The following is a 20,815-nucleotide window of genomic DNA, read 5'->3' on the forward strand; positions in this document are numbered from 1 at the left end:
CACCAGGGAAGTCCCTGAAGGATTTCTAGCTTTGAAGAGAGAAAAATATCTGGGGAGGGCATATGGGCAATGCAGTGTTTCTTAACATATTCTTCATAATATCTTCAAGGTGCTGACATTAAGAAAGAGAGTCAGCTTGCTTTGTTTGATCTGAATGAGTAGACCACCCAGAATTGTTGAAGCTACATGGAGGCAGATTTTAACCTATCACAAGAAGAACTCTAGTCCTTAATGCTGCCCCAAGTAAAGCCTACCTGGAGAGGTAGTGAGTTACCCGCATTGTGTAGAAGAGTTTCAAGCTTTGCTTGGTCGACTGGTGCTATGATCCTTTGATCCAGAACTGTAATTCTCAACTGTTTCCCTACCCCCACAAATGTATCAGATGATATTCCTATACATGGCAAGTTTCATAGGTGAGCCTAGACCTGTGTACAGTGTAGGTTAAGCTCTACTTCTTTCTCTTCTGCTTATACGCATATAGGAAAGAATGTAAGACTGATATTCTTATACTAATAGCATCTCTCATTTGTAAAGAAGTTTTTCACTGTTTCTTAAGTTATTGTTGGTTATGAATTATTCATGACATACCTGACAGTCCTTCTTGGCCCCCTGGTTCAGAACTGTTGGTCCAGAACATTACTATTTTTCTTATCATTCTGGTAAGTTGTTGTTTTTTTTATTTTGTTACATTATGCACAACATAAAATTTACCATTTTAACCACTTTTAAGTGTACAATTTAGTGGCATTAAGTACATTCACAATATTTACAACCATCACCACTTCCTATTTCCAGAATTTTTTTTCCCAGAATTTTTAATTATCCCAAAGTGAAACTCCATATCCATTGAATAATAACCCTCCATACTCCCTCCTCCCAACTCCTGGTAATCACCACCCTACTTCCTGTCTCAGTGAATTTGACAACTCTAGGTACTTCATATAAGTGGAATGAAATAAGTCCTTTTGTGACGTGCATGTTTCACTCAGCATAATGTCCTCAAGATTCATCCATGTAGCGTGTGTCAGAATTTCCTTCCTTTTTAAGGCTGAATAGCGTTCCATTGTATGCATAGACCACATTTTGTTTTCCATTCATCCACAGATAGACATTGTGTTGCTTCTACCTTTTGGCTATTGTGAGTGATGTTGCTATGAACATGGAAGTATTTATAAATATCTGTTCAGGTTCCTGCTTTCAGTTCTTTTGGGTAAATACCCAGAAGTAGAATTGCTGGATCATACGGTAATTCTCCTTTTAATATTTTAAGGAACAGCCATACAGTTTTCCATAGCAGGTGCACCATTTTTTATTCTCACCAACAGTGTGCAAGAGTTTTAATATCTCCATATCCTTGCCAACACTTCTTATTTTCTGGGTTTTTTTTTTTTTTCTTTTTAATCATCATCCTAATGGATGTGAAGTGCTATCTCATTGAGATTTTGATTTGCATTTCCCTAAGGATTAGTGATGTTTAGCATTTTTCATATGCTTATTGGCCGTTTGTGCATCTTCTTTGTAGAAGTGCTATTCAAATCCTTGGCCCATTTTTTTTTAAATTGGGTTGTTTGACTTTTTACTGTTGTTTATTTGTAGGAGTTCTTTATATATTCTGGATCTCAATCCCTTATCTGATATATGATGTACAAATATTTTCTATTCTGTGGGTTACCTTTTCACTGTTGATAGTGTCCTTTCACACACAAAAGTTTTTATTTTTTTTAAATTTATTTATTTTTTTTTGCGGTACGCAGGCCTCTCGCTGTTGTGGCCTCTCCCCTTGTGGAGCACAGGCTCTGGACGCACAGGCTCAGCGGCCATGGCTCACGAGCCCAGCCGCTCCGCGGCATGTGGGATCCTCCTGGACCGGAGCACGAACCCGTGTCCCCTGCATCGGCAGGCGGACTGTCAACCACTGTGCCACCAGGGAAGCCCAAAAGTTTTTAATTTTGATGAAGTTAAATTTATCTTTTTTGTTGCTGTTGTTGCTTATGTTTTTTTGGTGTCATATCCAAGAAATCATTGCCAAATCTCGTGTCATGAACCTTTTCCCCTATGTTTTCTTCTAAGGTATTATAGTTTTAGTTTTTACATTTAGGTCTTTGGTCCTTTTTGAGTTAACTAACTTTTGTATATGACTTAAAGGAAGAGTCCAACTTCGTTTTTGCACGTGGATATCCAGTTTTCAATTTGGTGAAGAGACTGCTTTCCGCATTGAATGGTCACTCTTGACACTCGTGTTGAAAATTATTTGACCATATTATGTGAGGGTTTATTTCTAGGCTGTCTATTTCATTGGTCTATATGTCTACCTTTATGACAATACCACACTGTTTTGATTACCATAGCTTTGTAGTAAGTTTTGAAATCAGCAAGTGTGAGGCATTAAGCTCTACTCTTTTTAAGGATTGTTTTGGCTATTCAGGGACCTTTGAGATTCATCTGAATTTTAAGATGGACTTTTCTATTTCTGCAAAAAACGTCATTGTGATTTTGATAGAGATGGCATCGAATCTGTTGGTAGTATGGACATCTTAATAATATTAAGTCTTTCCAAGAACAAGGATTATCTTTCCATTTATTTGTGTATTCTTTAATTTCTTTTAGCAATATTTTATAGTTTTCAGTGTATGCCCCTCACTTCCTTGGTTAAGTTTATTCCTAAGTATCTTATTCTTTTTGTTCTAATTTTAAATGGAATTGTTTTCTTAATTTCCTTTTTGGATGGTTCATTATTATCTATAATGGAACTGCGAGGAAGGTTTGGCAGAGGAAACCATCATGAAAGACCTATTTTTTTTTTTTTGCGGTACGCGGGGCTCTCACTGTTGTGGCCTCTCCCGTTGCGGAGCACAGGCTCCGGACGCGCAGGCTCAGCGGCCATGGCTCACGGGCCCAGCCGCTCTGCGGCATGTGGGATCTTCCTGGACCGGGGCACGAACCCGTGTCCCCTGCATCGGCAGGCGGACTCTCAACCACTGCGCCACCAGGGAAGCCCAATGCAGCTGATTTTTATGTATTGCATTTGTATCCTGCAACTTTGCCAAATTCACTAGTTCTAACATTTTTGTGGAATCTTTTAGGGTTTTTTCCCACATAATCTTGTTAGATAGTTTTGAGAAATAATTGCTAGTGGGGTTGAGTAAAACAGTCACTGGGGTCTCTGCCTGCCTGGTGAGCAAAGACCAGGGTCCAAGAAGATTTTTATTTTTGGTACTTGGTCCTAATGAAGCATATTTCATCTTTGAGACCTTCTATGTGCCTAGCATGGGTTATAGAAGAAAATGTATGTCTTGATCCTTCCTTAAGAAAGTCATAATTCTTCCTTAAGAAAGCTTATGATATCACTGATAAGGCAAGGCTTACACACATGAAGAAGATGGAATACATCAGAATGATAAAGGCTGAGGGACTTAAAATGAGGCAGGGGAGGAAGACTTGAGCTCTTCAAGGAGAGAGGTGGGCTGGATTGGGGTGTTGGAGGATGGCGGCTTCAGGCAGAGCTCAAGACTCTGTTTTCTTAAACCACTGACCACGATTTTTAGATTAATTTCTTTGCCACGTGAAAATATTTTAAATCTTTCATTTCTAGAGTGGGCGTTGTTTTGCAGGAGAAATGGTCTCAGGTAATTTTTTAAATTGAGTGGACTTACAAAAAACGGAGCTATTAGGCATGATTTGTTGTGTTTTTTATTGAGATGCTTGCTACCTAAATTTATATGTTCTTTGTAGAGCAGTAAACTGTTTTCCTTTTCAGACATGAATGAACACAGCTCTAGAAGTCACAGTATCTTCCTGATTAATATTAAACAAGAGAATGTAGAGACTGAAAAAAAACTCAGTGGGAAGCTTTATCTAGTTGATTTGGCTGGGAGCGAAAAGGTAATTGGTTCTTTATTTGTATTATCCACAGTTTCCCCGTGATTGGCTTCAGTGTGCAATGGGATAATTTGTATGTCTTTCTATTCCCTGGTTTTAAAGAGCTTTTAAAGTTTCTGATGTTGTGCTAAGATGTTATTAAATTTAACCTTCATTTCTCTGCTCTTTCTTTTCTGGTCCTGAAGTCCCCTATTCATGTCACAGGAGGTGTTTTGAATGCCAACCTGATTTATGCCTAATAGACCCTGATGATGACATGAGGCGAGTGTTGGTGTGAACTTAGCCTGGCAAAGGCAGCGGCACAAATGCTGGAGGGACGTGAACTTCTGAGAACAGGAAAGATCTCTGTGTTTTAACAGATTCAAATAGGCCAGGAAGGGGCTTTGACGCCGGAATGTGGCAGGCCTGCCTCTGCAGGTTTGTTTGCTGATAGAAGATCTGGAAAGTGGGGCTCTCCCTGCCTTCCCGGCTTCTCTCTGCAGGAGGCATGAACTGACCGTGTTCTGTGTGGGCAGCCTCACTCCCTTCAGTCTACGGGGTCTGGAGCCAGTGTTTTAGCCACAAGCCCTGACCCTTCTCTGATTTTGTGAGGATTTTCTTTTGGCATCTGTACCCTTTCCATGCTCTCCCAGGCACTGGCTGAGGCCATACTCCGGACCGAATAGGCTTCCCAGAAACTCCCCTCTGCCCTCCCAGCCTCACTTCCATAGCACCACCAGAGGCTCCTGCTGCCACACCCCGGCTGGGGGCACTGCCCACCTCGGACAGCATCACAGAGCAAGTCTCTCTGCACAATCCCATGTGGCCTCCCTCATCTCTGATGTCGTGCTAACTGTCCCCATCAGGGCCGGCCCTGAAGCTCAGTCAGTCTCCCAGACTGTGTCATTGATCCCCACTTACTGCTCCCACCACTGAGTTGCTGGACGCCAAGTTATGGCCGCTAACATCCGTGTGAGGAATGGCTACTTGGATTGTTCTCCTGTCCGCGTTTGTTCAGCCTTGAGCAGATCACACGTATCCTCCTAGTTGGCAGTCGAAAATCGAACTGGTCCAGGCTTGTAACTTTAAACAGATGCCCACCAGAACGGGAGTAGAGAGCAGCATTGCTCACTTCCAGACCGGCCATTAGCAACTAGCATCTGCTTTGCTGCCGCACCTGTGGTATGGGTCCAGACAAAGCTCCCAGTGACCCTTCCCTCTTCCCAAGCTTGCCCCCTTTCCCTTTAGAGCACAGAGATGAGTACGTAAGGCCTAAATGCAGCTGAAAAGTGCTTAATGCAGGCAGTTGAGAGTGGAGGCCTGCACAGTGTCAGCGGTTATTACTTATGATATTTATGAGGCATTTTAAAGTTGTGGTCCTGCACGTCATTTCCTGTGCTAACATCTGTTTTCCTTGCTCTAGATGTATCTGCATGAATGTAGCAGTGTGATCTAGTAGAACAGAGCTCTGGGTCTTAGTCCTGTCTTTCTTAAATGGTGTTCTTCCCTTGGGTGGGCAATTTGACATCCCTGGAGCTCAAAATTTTCTTGTCTGTGAAAGGAAGGTGATTGTACTTGTCTCGCATATTTCATGGAGCTAAGATGCTCAAGTGTGAAAGCACCTTAAACAACACCTTGTGAATAGACTATTACTATTAATACTTGTGACACAGCAGCTCTGTGATTTCTTCATCTGTAAGCAGGGGACCCACACATGATTTCCAGAGAAATCTTTGAATTTTTCTTTGGGAAAAAATCTCCCCTTGGACATGCATTCATCTCTATCGTTGGGAGTTTCTCCTTTATACAGAATTGAAATCCATCTTCGCACAGTTTAAAATCATTTCCCTGCTTTTCTTTCTTTCTTCAGAGCGCAGCCGCTCCCCGCCGTGTCGTTTGTCCAGTCAGCAGAGCTATGAATCATGTTGAGTTCCCTTTTTTCTAGCATCTGTGAACTGCTTTCTACCTAGAGCAAATGCTGTAAATAGGAAATTACCAGTAATAACACAGCCGAGGAGGAATGGTGCATGGTCCCTCTAACTGCAGAGGAAAAAAGACAAATTCACTATGTAATGTACATTTTCTTGCCTTACATGGCTTGTCGAGTATTTTTCCTTTTGGATGATTGTTCCTTTTTTTTCTTGCTATGGGAATAAGTAGGGAAGGAGCAGAGAGTCCAGATAACCATCCCTACCACTTCTTGTCCTTTGCTTGAAGTTGGAGCTTGTAATCTACGCTTTCCCAATAGTGCATTCATTGTGGCTGGGACCGTGTTTTCTCTTAATGCTTCCTGGGCATGTAGACTGTGGTTCAGTCTCGCAGGACCGCAGCCTTTCTGTAGCGACAGCACTTTTGGAGCCTGGTGTCCCTGGACAAATGTCCCCTGGGAAGCATCCGCAGCTCTACACTTGAGGCATCTCAGGTGTTCCCCGTAAAACCTAGTTGAGAGGAAAATGACAATAAGAGAGAACAAATGCCCAGCCTCAGGTACAAGGGAAGGTTTTATCACCATGATTCTTACTTACCTTTATTTTCCCCTGCATTCCAGGAGGATTCACGTCAGTCCCTTCCTCCCCGCTTGCCCTCCTGTGAATTGGAATTTTCTCCTCTGTGCTTTTGCTGTCCTGTGCAGCTCACTGTTTTCTCTTCTCTCTGGTAGGTCAGCAAAACTGGTGCCGAGGGAGCTGTTCTCGACGAAGCTAAAAATATCAATAAGTCTTTGTCTGCTCTTGGAAACGTGATCTCTGCCTTGGCAGAAGGGACAGTAAGTGATCCTGTCCCCATCTATTCAATGATATTATGAGAAGTCACCTTTTGAGTTCGTGTACTCTCTTTGCCACACACCCCAGAGATTCATTTGTTTTTGTTCAGAAAGGGACAGGGGGAATCCTGGCTGTGGACGCCCTGCTTGCTGGGAAATCTAGCCCATTAAAATGTGTGAATGGTGATGCTAATTTCGTATGACCCGGGTGGTCCCAGAATGGGCATTCTAAACTTTGGCAAGATCCAAAGACCAGGCAACAGGTTTTTATTTCACATGTTTCTAAGCCCAGCTCCCATCACTAACTGGCTTGCCTCTGTATTTTCTCTTTGAATGGGCTGTAACAGCCAATACGTTTTCTTTTCCTAAATAGAAAACACACGTGCCATACCGGGACAGCAAGATGACTCGGATTCTTCAGGACTCTCTGGGCGGGAACTGTAGAACCACCATCGTTATTTGCTGTTCTCCCTCGGTGTTCAATGAAGCTGAGACCAAGTCAACGCTAATGTTTGGACAAAGGTGGGCGTGGCCTCTCGTAACCTATGGTCTGAGCTGGGTCTTAGGTGTTAGGAGTGAGCAGCGAGGGGCTAGGGTCAGAGAGGGAACAGAGTGGGGAAGCAAGCAGCCTGTTAGTAAATTGCATCTAGCAGGTGACCTGTAAACTTGAGACATCATTTATTGAGGCCAAAGGAACAATTATGTTTTAAAATAATGGGTAGGAATATGCCTGTCAAAGGTATGATGCTGAAAAAGACAACTCAAACTTATTATAGATGTGATTGTTGGTTATTTCCGTGGAGTGTTACTTTTGTTCGTCATGCAGTTAAGTCTCTCAGGTTCACAGGATTTCAAGTGTATATAACTCGACTGGTAACTGCCAGTCTTGGTAGTATGATTAGTGGTACCACTACTACCAGTAAGTACTTCAGTATTTGCGATCCATTGCAAATTTACTTGATAGAATAACTGAAACTTAGGTGATTGTAGAGTAGTTGCATAAATATAAAAGGGTGGGGAGAAGAAATACTGATACTTACCCTGGGGGTAGGAGATGCAGCATGTATGCTGAGGGAAGGGGAGGGTGGCCACCCTCTTCTCACCTTCAAAAATGTCTGAAGGATATTTCCTAGATGTCTGAGAATTTTACGAGGTAGGCAGCAAGGACAGTCAGTAATCCTACGACAGGGCTTCCCTGGTGGCGCAGTGGTTGAGAGTCCGCCTGCCGATGCAGGGAACACGGGTTCGGCCCCGGTCTGGGAAGATCCCACATGCCGTGGAGCGGCTGGGCCCGTGAGTCATGGCTGCTGAGCTGTGCGTCCGGAGCCTGTGCTCTGCAACAGGAGAGCCTACAGCGGTGAGAGGCCTGCATAACGCAAAAAAAAAAAAAAAAAAAAGTAATCCTACAACAACATTCATGGGTATGGATTAGTTCATTCCTTCCTTTCTTGATCTTCAGTCATGGTCTGTCAGTTCCAGGTCTTGAGCCCCATCCTCCCTGCATGGCTGCCTCAGCTGCTAGTTCCCAGAGTGCTGGGGTGCTGTGGCTTGGGGCCATCTGAGCATCTTCCATGCTCAATGGGCTGAGCCTGAACCTGAGGTTGGGAGTTGCGGATTCTGCTGCTGTCGTTCCCTTCAAACAACTGTGTGATCTTTAGACAAGTTACCAGTTCTCTGTGGGCTCCAGCTGCCTTATGCACGGAGCACTCCCTCCGCCTTCCTCCTGGGAGTGTGTTGTGTGGTTATGCCTGAGAAATCGTTTAAGATGCCTAGCGAAAGGCCAGATGGTGGTCGGCATTCTGAATGGGAGATTGTTACGGCTTGTTTAAACTGCATTAAACCCCAGTCATTTCCTGAACCCTCAACAGAACATAGAATTACCCAGTCATGGCACCTGTGGGATGTCTAAATAAATAATAATTACACAGAATGGTTGTAGAACTAATATATCTTTTAAATTGGATTTGGGTCCTTTACTTCCTCTCAGATCACTTCCTTGATTAGCACAATGCTTAGGTCAATGGATTGCAGTAGGATAACACCTACTTTTTCTTAAGGGTCACAGAATACCTATAAACCTGCATCTGTTTATGGGAAACGTAGAGTACTGCGGGGATCATCCTGCCTGCCCCATCTCTCCTGGTTTCTTTTTCTGTTCGTTTCTTGTTTTTGCGGTATGTGGGCCTCTCACTGCTGTGGCCTCTCCCGTTGCGGAGCACAGGCTCCGGTTGCGCAGGCTCAGTGGCCATGGCTCACGGGCCCAGCCGCTCCACGGCATGTGGGATCTGCCCGGACCAGGGCAGGAACCCGTGTCTCCTGCATCTGCAGGCGGACCCTCAACCACTGCGCCACCAGGGAAACCCACTAGCACTTTTTTAAAGGAACTAGTGTGTGCCAGGCATGTCAAAATCCTCATAGAAATTCTATCAGGTAGGCATCTCTCCCCTTTGTGCAGAGGGTGAAATTGAAGCTTTGGCTCCAAGCCATTAGGTCCTGCCCCTGAGACCGCACAGCCAGTAAATAACTAAATGTGCGGGATGTTATAGGACCGAGACTATATCATTTGACCCACAGCCTCTTCCATGTGGGCTGCTTGATCAGGGACCTTGATGAGCACAGCCCTCTGGAGTCAGTTACTCCAGCTTTGAAGCTAAGCTCTGCTTCTCACCCATTTTTTTCTCTCATTTCCTTCTCTTGGAGCCTGAATCTCCTTGCCTATATGAAGAAATATAATAACACCTACTTCTGATAATTATTGGGAGGATTAAATGAGTTGCTTCAGTTTTTACGTAGCACAAGGGCTGGCACAGAATAAGGTGTCCAGTGATTGCAAGTCCCCCCTTTCCTCCATCTTTCAACAGGCTTGGGAAAGTCATGGTCATGTATGGGACTGGACTGAACGTGACATAATGTACAAGGATATGGGTGTAATATAAGGATCAGGACTGAATGAAGTAGGAGTAGAATTAAAGTTCTGGAATGAATGATTAAAGAAATCCTGCTGAAGAAGACTTAAATAGACATTTCTCCAAAGAAGATACACAGATGGCCAACAAACACATGAAAGGATGCTCAACATCACTAATCATTAGAGAGATGCAAATCAAAAGTACAGTGAGGTATCACCTCACACCAGTCAGAATGGCCATCATCAAAAAATCTACAAACAATAAATGCTAGAGAGGGTGTGGAGAAAGGGAACCCTTTTGCACTGTTGGTGGGAATGTAAACTGATACAGCCACTATGGAGAACAGATTCCTTAAAAAACTAAAAATAGAGCCACCATACAACCCAGCAATCCCACTACTGGGCATATACCCTGAGAAAACCATAATTCAAAAAGAGACATGTACCACAATGTTCACTGCAGCTCTATTTACAATAGGCAGGACATGGAAGCAACCTAAGTGTCCATCGACAGATGAATGGATCAAAAACATGTGGCACAGGGCTTCCCTAGTGGCGCAGTGGTTGAGAGTCTGCCTGCTGATGCAGGGGACACGGGTTTGTGCCCCGGTCCGGGAAGACCCCACATGCCGCGGAGTGGCTAGGTCCGTGAGCCATGGCCGCTGAGCCTGCGCGTCCGGAGCCTGTGCTCCGCAACGGGAGAGGCCACAGCAGTGAGAGGCCCGCGTACCGCAACAAAAAAAAAAAAGAAAGAAAAAACATGTGGCACATATACACAATAAAAGAAACGAAACTGAGTTATTTGTAGTGAGGTGGATGGACCTAGAGACTGTCATACAGACTGAAGTAAGTCAGAAAGAGAAAAATAAATACCGTATTTATGGAATCTATATATAGATATATGTAATCTAAGAAAAAAGAGAAAAGGTACTGATGAACTTAGGGGCAGCACAGGAGTAAAGACGCAGATGTAGAGAATGTACTTGAGGACACGGGGAGGGGGAAGGGTAAGCTGGAACAAAGTGAGAGAGTAGCATTGACATGTATACACTACCAAATGTAAAATAGATAGCTAGTGGGAAGCAGCCGCATAGCACAGGGAGATCAGCTCGGTGCTTTGTGACCACCTAGAGGGGTGGGATAGGGAGGGTGGGAGGGAGGGAGATGCAAGAGGGAGGGGATGTGGGGATATATGTATACATACAGCTGATTCACTTTGTTATACAGCAGAAACTAATACAACATTGTAAAGCAATTATGCTCCAATAAAGATGTTAAAAAATATAAAAATAAAAAGACCCTTAGTATGCTTGTTAAAAAAAAAAAAGAAATCCTGCTGATAATTTAGGATTCCAGGAAATAAATAGTATGTCAATTATATTTTCAAATGAAATAGGTTGGTCTATAATCTTTAGTCAGAGTCATCTGGATACTAGGCTCCATGAAGACAAGGACTAGTTTATTACCAGCCTCTGTTGTCCCAACAAGCACCTAGGACAACTAGGACACCGTAGGTGGTCAGCAGACAAATGTTATCAAAATGAATGAACAGAGGAACCTAATGCTTATTATGTAGGAATCCCTAGAACATTAGAGCGGTTGCTGAACTCTGACACCATTATGTCCAGAAATTTGGTTGGGTTTCGATCTGGTTTGTTTTCCTGCCCTTAATTAGAAATGTGTGAAATTTTGTTCCCTTTCCTCCATCTTCGAGTTAGTTAATGGATTCTTCAAAGACATCTAACTTCTCTGTGGGGCCAGTACCCGCTTTATTGTTAACTACACACATTGAACCCAATTACACGCAGACATGAGTCTGAACATCAGATTAGACATGGTATCTGATAGCTAATGAGATTAAGCACTATGAACTCAGAAAAGACTGCCGGGCATCTCCCAAATTCAGTATAACGAGTGTTCATGATATTCTTGTTGCAGGGGTGGCCAAACCTAAGGGCAGCATGAAGTTCCTTAGTTCTTGCCACGTGGTTCTTTCAAGGACACAAAGAAAGTCCATGTTTGTTGCTAGGCTGTACTGTATTGATGTTCTGAATAAAACAGTAGTAGGTCCTTTGATACAGTAGAAACATGACAGAGTATACAGGTGCCTGAGGGCAGCAGAGAGTCAAAAAGCAGTCCTCTGTCAGGAAGCTGAACACTTCCTGCTTTAAGGGATGGGGACTCAAATTAGAGCACTTTCACCAATTTTTCTTTTTCATCTGGCTCCCAGAGTTTCATCTCTTAGTCTTTAATTAGTCTTCCAAAGTACTTTTTTTTTTTAAAAAAATACATTTATTTATTTATTTTTAGCTGTGTTGGGTCTTCGTTTCTGTGCGAGGGCTTTCTCTAGTTGCGGCAAGGGGGTCCACTCTTCATTGCGGTGCGCGGGCCTCTCACTATTGCGGCCTCTCTTGTTGCGGAGCACAGGCTCCAGACGCGCAGGCTCAGTAGTTGTGGCTCACGGGCCCAGTTGCTCCGCGGCATGTGGGATCTTCCCAGACCAGGGCTCGAACCCGTGTCCCCTGCATCGGCAGGCAGATTCTCAACCACTGCGCCACCAGGGAAGCCCCCCCTTTTTTTTTTTAAAATGAAGTGCTGTCAGGTGTACTGAAACCTTTGGAGGAAAGGTAATGTGTTCTTTTTTTTTTTAAGCTTAATAAATTTATTTATTTAATTGCTGCATTGGGTCTTCATCTCTGCACTCAGCTTTCTCTAGTTGTGGTGTGCGGGCTTCTCATTGTAGTGGTGTCTCTTGTTGCGGAGCACGGGCTCTAGGCACGTGGGCTTCAGTAGTTGTGGCACATGGGCTCAGTGGTTGTGTCTCGCGGGCTCTAGAGCACAGGCTCAGTAGTCGTGGCGCACTGGGATTAGTTGCTCCAGGGCATGTGGGATCTTCCTGGATCAGGGCTTGAACCTGTATCCCCTGCATTGGCAGGCGGATTCTTAACCACTGCACCACCAGGGAAGTCCCCAAAGTACTTTCATAGCACTATTCAAAACGGTTATTTTTAAGTTTTAGAAGTGTGGAAATCACCCAGTTAACAATTATCAAATCACCCAATCATGGAAGCCTATTTAACGTACCTTGATTTGTGATGGTAATGAGGGAAAGGTGGGTCCCCAGGGGGCAGACCAGTCAGTTGAGAAAAAGCCTGAATCAGCACATTGTTGACACCAAGAGTTTGATTGATCCAGCATGAATAATTCAAAGGCCTTACTTATATGTTAAATGTGAAAGGAGAATGGATCGTTTAGGAAAGGTAATATTCTTCTTTCTTTTCCGACGTGCACTTTTTGAAAACAAACTTGTGCCATTTCATGCTCAGTTTAATGGCAGCTGGATTAGGCAGAGCCTGGGTGGTGTGTGTGCAAAATGCATGTCCCCAGAGCATAACAACAAGTTCCCTGCGGGACTAGAGCAAGCGCTTTGGCCAAGGGAGATGCTTGGCTGCAGGTTTGACATAGGATGGAGAAAGAATCAAGTCACCCCCTGTTGGAGGGCCTGTTGCCAAACACCAGCAGGGTTAATTTTTTTTTTTTTTTGCGGTACGCGGGCCTCTCACTGCTGTGGCCTCTCCCGTTGCGGAGCACAGGCTCCGGACGCGCAGGCTCAGCGGCCATGGCTCACGGGCCCAGCCGCTCCGCGGCATGTGGGATCTTCCCGGACCGGGGCACGAACCCGTGTCGCCTGCATCGGCAGGCGGACTCTCAACCACTGTGCCACCAGGGAAGCCCAATAGGGTTAATTTTTGCTCTTGGAGGAGGAAACGCTGTGGATGACAGTTAGTTTAACCAGACGCCAAATCTTTATCCAAGCTGGTCATTTCTTAATGTTTCTCCGGAGATTAAAATTTTTCAAAAGACAAAATTTAAAGCTTTTAATTTCTCCTTCCCTACATCCCCGACTCATGGGCAGGGAAATGGCCTTACCGGGAAATGGAAAGGTGCTTTGCGGCAGTCATGTGTCCAGAAGAAGGTGAGGTGTTTTATATGGGAACTAGGACCCAGAGCAGATTAGGTGTGATGGTTTTATGTGTTAACTTGACTAGGCTGTAGTAGCCAATTATTTAATCAAACACTAACCTAGGTCTGAAATTTTTTTGTGGATACCATCTACCATTAGTTGACTTTAAGTAAAGCACATTATCCTCCATAATAGGGGTGAGGCTCATCCAATCAGATGAAGACGTTAAGAGCAAAAACTGAGGTTTTCTGGAGAAGAGACTGCCTCAAGACTGTAGCATCGATTTCTGCCTGAGTTTCCAGTGAGACAATTTCAATAGATAGATAGATAGATAGATAGATATCCTCTCTGATACATAAGATATCAGATATATAAGATCTCTCTCTCTCTCTCTCTCTCTCCCTCCCTCCCTCCTGTTGGTTCTGTTTCTCTGGAGAACCCTGACTGATAGAGAGGGATGCTGGGCTACCCTCTTCCACCCCACAAGAGATCTCAGTCTCTTTATCTCTCTCTCACGCACACCATTCGCCATGTGGAATCATGCATTACAGATTTATTCTATGCATTGAAGGTGTGGGTTTGTCTAGAGCTCCTTGTTCAAATGCCACTACTATCCTGGAGAGGGAAAGAAAATGCTGAAAACAAGAGATAGGAAGGTACCAAGAGCAAACATCTTCCTGGCTGTTCCAGGGGAGGCCGAGGTAATTTGAAGAAACTCCAACAGTATGTAGTTTCTATATCATTTAGAACTGATCTTGGCCAGAAAGTACAAATATAGGCAATTATTCAGGAAATAGGTGGGGATGGGATTTAACAGGACATAGAGTGATGTGAACCAGTGGTTCTACGACTTCCCCTCTTCAACAAGGGTTTGATTCAGGTGCCAAATAATGGTGACATCACATATGGGGGCTTAATGAAGGTGGTAGAAATGGACACGATCAGTAATCTTGGAAGCCTGGGCATGTGGTTCTGAACAAGTAAATTGCGAGTTCAGTGACAGCGGAACTGAGAGGTGCTGAGGAGGACATAACAGAACACGTGAGGACAGAGGGGTAGAGTCTCCCTCTTGCCATCCTTCAGTGGAATATGTCAGTGTATCCTCTTCTGACGTAACTGTGTTTGTATGGAGATCTAGGTGGAGTATGTACTGTGGCCTCTGCTCTCTGTCTGCTATGCTTGGTCTGCCTTCTCCAAAAATGGTTAACATTCATTAGCTTTGAGATCTTTTAAAAACCGGATCCTGGTTCCCTCCCTATGGGGAGAAGAGATATTATATCTGGTGCAGGCCTAGATCGTATTATTTAAGTGGTGCTTATCTCTCTAAAGAAAGCTGAAACAAAGAAAAACTGCAAAACAGAAACCCTGATCATTGTACCTTTAAGATTTGACTCATTCCTGCTAAGTAGGTCTTGCTATCAAGCTGTAAACCTAATATCAATTAAGGTTCTTCCCCTAAGTAGCCTTTGGTTAGGATTTTGCTCAGTGTCTGCTGTGGTCATAGCTTGTGGAACAGGCATTTATTTCTGTATACAGCTTAGGGGATCTGGTTGAAAAACCAAACTGAGGATCTCTGAAAGTGAAGACCCAAGATACTTTTGTGCTCCCTTGTGAGTGATGAGGTCACACTGGATTAATCACATGTTAGCAGAGTGAGATTGACCCATAAAGATGATGAATGAGTAGTCAGTTCATGGCTATGGTAAGGCTCCCATGGATTATTGGGTTTTTTTCCTGTATCAAGGAGGTGATGTCTCAAAACTATGGGGCTGGGTGGTATTGCTATTGCTATATAGCTTCAGCTAGAAAAAATGATAAAACCTGCCTTAAGAGCATTTCTTAATTTCTGCTATCCCATCAATTTTATGTTTCCTTGTTAGCTACCTGAAATCCTTTTGCAAACCAGGCTGAGCAGGAAATGCTCATGGGTCCTGGCACTGTGTCCTGAGTGCCCAGGATCCATGTTTATTCACTGTGTTTGAACAGAGGGTCCAGATGTAACACTGCTTAGTGTGATTGACAGCTAGCACGTATGTGGAAAATACCAAAATAAAAGAGCAATGAGTATGAGAGCTGGAAGACACTTGGACATGCTCTGCGGTGAACAAGGCAAAAACAAAACAAAACAAAACAAAACTCATCAGACCACTAGCTAATCCACACTGGCGGCAAAATTAGATAGAACCTAATCATTAGGCCCTTTTACTCTGTAGATTTTCCTAAAGTTCATGGTAAGAAGCAACAAGAGATTATACATGTTCATCATCCTTTTATTCTAGGTCTCTTGTGGGAGCAAGGGACCAAGACACTCTTTATTTCATTTTGCAAGGTTGGTTTCAACCTCCTAGATAGGAGAATATTTGTTCTATTAAAAAGAAATAAATCCAGGCACAGAAGTTCAGTATCTCTCTTAGTAACTCTTGTTTCTTCCACAGTTTAGAAATATTTGTATCTGACTTGATTTCTTTCCACATCAATTTATTTTTCTTAACTTATTTTTGTTGAATATAGCATACATATAGTAAAATACATTTAAGTATGCAACTCAGTAAAAATTTAAATATACATGTATATTCACATGTAACCACCACCTGGCATCTTAGAAGCCTCTCTTTGAACCCTCCCAGTCAGTACCCAACTCTCAAGGGTAAGTGTCATTCTGACTTCTGTCAACTTAGATGACTGTTTGCTGTCTTTGAACTTGATACAAATAGAAACATGCAGTATTATTTGGTATCTGGCTTCTTTTATGCAACACTGTATCTGTGAAGTACACTACATTGTTAGGTGTAGGAGTAGTTCAGTTTTCATAGTCAGATAATATTTTGTTGTATGAATATGGCATGTATGTATCCATTCTACTGTTGACGGTTATTTGTATTGTTTTCAGCTTGTGGCTATTATAAATGAAGTTGCTGTGACATTCGTTGTCATGTCTTTAGGTGAACATATGTCCTCATTTCTGTCAGTTATATACCTATGAGTGGAATTGCTAGCTCACAGGATGTAAGATATTTAGTTTTAATAGATAGTACCAAAGAGTTTTCTAAAATGATTGGAATAGCCTATACTCCCTCTAGTAGCAATTGAGTATTATAGTCACTGCACATCCCCATCAACACTTGGTATTATCAGTTTAAAATTTTTTAACCATCCTGTTGGGTGTGTAGAAGTATCCTGTTGTCATTTTATTTTGCATCTCCCTGAAGGCACCCTTTGTGGGTGGTATTTATTGGCACTTCTTTTGTGAAGTTCCTATTCGGGTCTTTGCCCAGTGTTTTCACCCGTTGTCTGCTTTTCTTCTGATTGATTTATAGGGATTATTCTGGATAAGTCCTTTGGCAGATATATGGATTGTTTATATCTTCTCTCACTTTGCAGCGTATGTTTTAATTCTTTTAATGAAGAGAGGGTTTTAAATTTTTATGAGGTCAAATTTATCTTTTCTTTCTATTCTATTTAAGAAATTAATCTTTGCCTACCCCGAGGTCTTAAAGATACTCTCCTGTTTTCTTCTAGCAGCTTTATTGTTTTACCTTTCACGTTTATGCATATGATTCATCTGTAATAGAATTTCTTATATGTTACTGGGGGAGTTGATAAAGATCGTCACCTCCACCCCTGCCCCAGCACCGTGTACTGAAAGGACCATCCCTTCCCTCTGTGCTGTACGCGCACCTTTGTTATAAAGCAAATGGCTACATAGCTGAGTGTCTGTTTCTGGATAATCTATTCTGTTTCTATTCTAAAGTTTCTGGACTATTTAATCAGTTTCAATTACTGTGGCTTTATAATATGTTGATATTCCATCCTCTAGCTTTGTCCTTCAAAACTGTCTTTGCTATTCTCGGCCCTCTTTATTTTTATTATAAATCTTAGAATCAGGTTGTCAATTTCTACAGACACATGCAAAACTCCTGAGATTTTATCTCAGATTATTTTAAATCTGTAGAACACCTGTGGGCTAATTAATCTCTCTCCCATTCAGTGTTAGCTGATTTCTTCATGTTCTACCTTTAGTGGGTGGGGAGGCATGATGTTTTTGCCTCATCTGGGACTGAATGGAGTGTCTAGGACAGCAGCAGGAGACGTGGTTTCCCGCCATTGTTCTCAGTTCCAAATGGGAGTTGGGTTGTGTATCTTCCATCTGCTCCTCTGGATTGTTTCTGTACCATCTCTGCTCTGCTCTGTGCCCTGGGACAGTGACCAGTCTGGACAGCTACAATGGGCTCCCTTGCCTCTGGCTTCCAGTTAGCTTCCACCAATGGGGAAGGAACATGGGCAGGCAGTCATAAGGAGAGGAGAGAGTGAGGTCAGGGTATTAATTTCTTGACTCCTTCCCTGAAGGGTCACTTTGGGTTGGCTGTGTTCTTAGACCAAAGACTGTTACAGCTTCTACTGGGAAGCCTTCTTCTTTTTTTTAAGGGTTAAAATTTTTTTTTAATTTGTTCTCTTTTTTAAAAATTGAAGTATAGTTGATGTACAATATTATATAATTACAGGTGTACAAAACAGTGGTTCACAATTTTTAAAGGTTATACTCCATTTATAGTTATTATAAAATATGGGCTATATTCCCTGTGCTGTACAATATATCCTTGTAGCATATTTATTTTATGCATTGTGGTTTGTACCTCTTAATCCCCTACCCCTATCTTGCCCCTCCCCACTTCCCTCTCCCCACTGGTAACCACTAGTTCGTTCTCTGTATCTGTGAGTATGGACAGCCTTCTTCGTATAGCTCCCTCCCTCTGGGACCCCTTTAGCCTAAGGGTGGTAACGGCACCCCCATCACTAATGTGGGGTACCCATTATCCCTTGTTATTTCCCATCACCCTTCCCATACCTTTGTTAAGCTCTTCCCAATTTGAGTAGACTATCTCTTGCCAGGACTCAAATTACTACAGAAATGGGAGAAAAAGAATTTTCTCAACAACTTAAAAGAACTTTGAGAATGAGGTTCAGCTATACGAGGGATAACCTTGTTGGGTCCGCTCACAAAATTGGACTTGTGGCTAAACCTGCCTGAGTATAGCATAAAGGCTCTACTCTTCTCTTTCTAGTATCGCTGGAAATCAAGAGAATCTTTATGATGTAAAAAGTAAGATTAGTAGCCTTGGACTTCCCTGGTGGTGCAGTGGTTAAGAATCTGCCTGCCGGGCTTCCCTGGTGGCGCAGTGTTTGAGAGTCCGCCTGCCAATGCAGGGGACACGGGTTCGTGCCCCGGTCCGGGAAGATCCCACATGCCGCGGAGCGGCTGGGCCTGTGAGCCATGGCCGCTGAGCCTGCGCGTCCGGAGCCTGTGCTCCGCAACGGGAGAGGCCACAACAGTGAGAGGCCCGCGTACCGCAAAAACAAAACAAAACAAAACAAAAAACAAACAGAAAAAAGAATCTGCCTGCTAATTCAGGGGACACGGGTTCGAGCCCTGGTCCGGGAAGATCCCACACGCCGCAGAGCAACTAAGCCCATGCGCCACAACTACTGAGCCTGCGCTCTAGATCCCACAAGCCACAACTGCTGAGCCTGTGTGCCACAACTACTGAAGCCCACAAACCTGGAGCCCATGCTCCACAACAAGAGAAGCCACCACAGTGAGAAGCCTGCGCACCACAACAAAGAGCAGCCCCTGCTCGCCACAACTAGAGAAAGCCCGTGTGCAGCAACAAAGACCCAACGCAGAAATGAAGGAAGGGAGGGAGGGAGGGAGGGAGGGAGGGAGGAAGGAAGGAAGGAAGAAATGTTAAAAAAAAAAAAAAGATTAGTATCCTCAAAGTATACCCTTAAATGTCCACAAGCATTTCAGCCATGGGTTATTGTTCACTTTCTTACTAACCTAAGTTGGTAATGGATGCTGCAGTGTTTGTGCTTGTATCTGAGAAACACCCACGACACTGCCTGAGGATGTTAGAAGGTGAGGTGAAAGTGTCAAATCAGCATAGACTTTAAAGTAGCAATAAGATTGCTGTTATTTGAAAAATTAGAGTTGAAGCACTTCTGGGGACAGCAGCCTTAAGCTACAGTGAGTGAGGGAGAATTACACTGAAATGATTACATTGAAATCATTTAACTCCTCTTTTGACAGTTGGGTTATTTAGTTGTCTGCTTTAGGAATTAATTTTTGGAATGACGTCTGCAGCACTGGTGAGGACTGCTGAATTTCTTTCACTGTAATAGAAATCATGTCCAAAATGTCATTTCATGACAACAGCAATTAACCGGAATCACACATCAGATAGTGCCAGCAAATGTGACAGGACAAGAACTGGTGGGAGTTTAAAGTGAAAAAGTCAATAGCAAATAAAACAGGATATCACATATTTTTAAATGAAGTTTGTACTTCTTCAGAAGTATGCAATAAGTGGAATTCTGCCATCGTCAATTTACTTTTTTTTTTTTTTTTGTGGTACGCGGGCCTCTCACTGTTGTGGCCTCTCCCGTTGCGGAGCACAGGCTCCGGACGCGCAGGCTCAGCGGCCATGGCTCACGGGCCCAGCCGCTCCGCGGCATGTGGGATCTTCCCGGACCGGGGCACGAACCCACGTCCCCTGCATCGGCAGGCGGACTCTGAACCACTGGGCCACCAGGGAAGCCCTACTTTTTTTTTTTTAAACATCTTTATTGGAGTATAATTGCCTTACAGTGGTGTGTTAGTTTCTGCCTTATAACAAAATGAATCAGTTATACATATACATATGTCCCCATACCTCTTCCCTCTTGCATCTCCCTCCATCAATTTACTTTTTAATTGGACAGATCTGCTTATGTGTTCATTTTTGTGCATAAGTCAGTGAATCATGTATTTGGTTTTCATTACTGGCTGGAGCCCCCAGTGCCTTAACTCTCACTTCTTGCTCCCTTGAGATACTGTCCAAAAATCCACTGTGGCATCACACTCCATCCCAGGCCATCCCTCCTAGGAGGCCACTCCATCTCTTATACCCCAAGTGGCAAAATGGTGTCCATTAGACATGTTTGTTTGTCCCACACATCATTCTGAAGAATTGTCTTAAGCTGGGAGATACAAATAAAAATCTTAATTTCTGACTTTTCTTGAGAAAAGTGGGCCCTCCACTCGTACTTGGTGACAGTTGCCTGGGTGGTGGGGAAGGATGTGCCTGGCAGGGAGCCACGGTCTCACCTGGCCAGGCTGAGTTCATAAAGTGGCCCACCTGTCTCGGGTGTCATGTGTTGGCATGTGTTAAACACATCAGGGATGATTCTAGGTACCAAATGTGGGTAAGAGAAACAGCTGATTTGTCTGTGTATTTATTGGTATGAGAAACTGTAAGCTCCAAGGCCAGAGACCTTGTCTCGTTTGTCT

At 43.5% G+C, this 20,815-nt stretch overlaps 1 protein-coding gene across 1 annotated transcript in view; it reads left to right on the top strand.

The window, feature by feature from the left end:
* KIF5C (kinesin family member 5C) overlaps nt 1-20,815 on the top strand; it is a gene marked incomplete at both ends in the record, with an annotated part of 148,726 nt that overhangs the window by 78,959 nt on the left and 48,952 nt on the right. Inside the window, 3 exons of the mRNA XM_082840740.1 lie at nt 3,758-3,882; nt 6,518-6,622; nt 6,993-7,141. Of these exons, the coding sequence (XP_082696866.1) occupies nt 3,758-3,882; nt 6,518-6,622; nt 6,993-7,141 (379 nt within the window). The remainder of the gene's footprint in view (nt 1-3,757; nt 3,883-6,517; nt 6,623-6,992; nt 7,142-20,815) is intronic.

Source organism: Leucopleurus acutus (genome assembly GCF_964270905.1).
Source record: "Leucopleurus acutus genome assembly, chromosome: 6".
Classification (NCBI taxonomy): domain Eukaryota; kingdom Metazoa; phylum Chordata; class Mammalia; order Artiodactyla; family Delphinidae; genus Leucopleurus; species Leucopleurus acutus.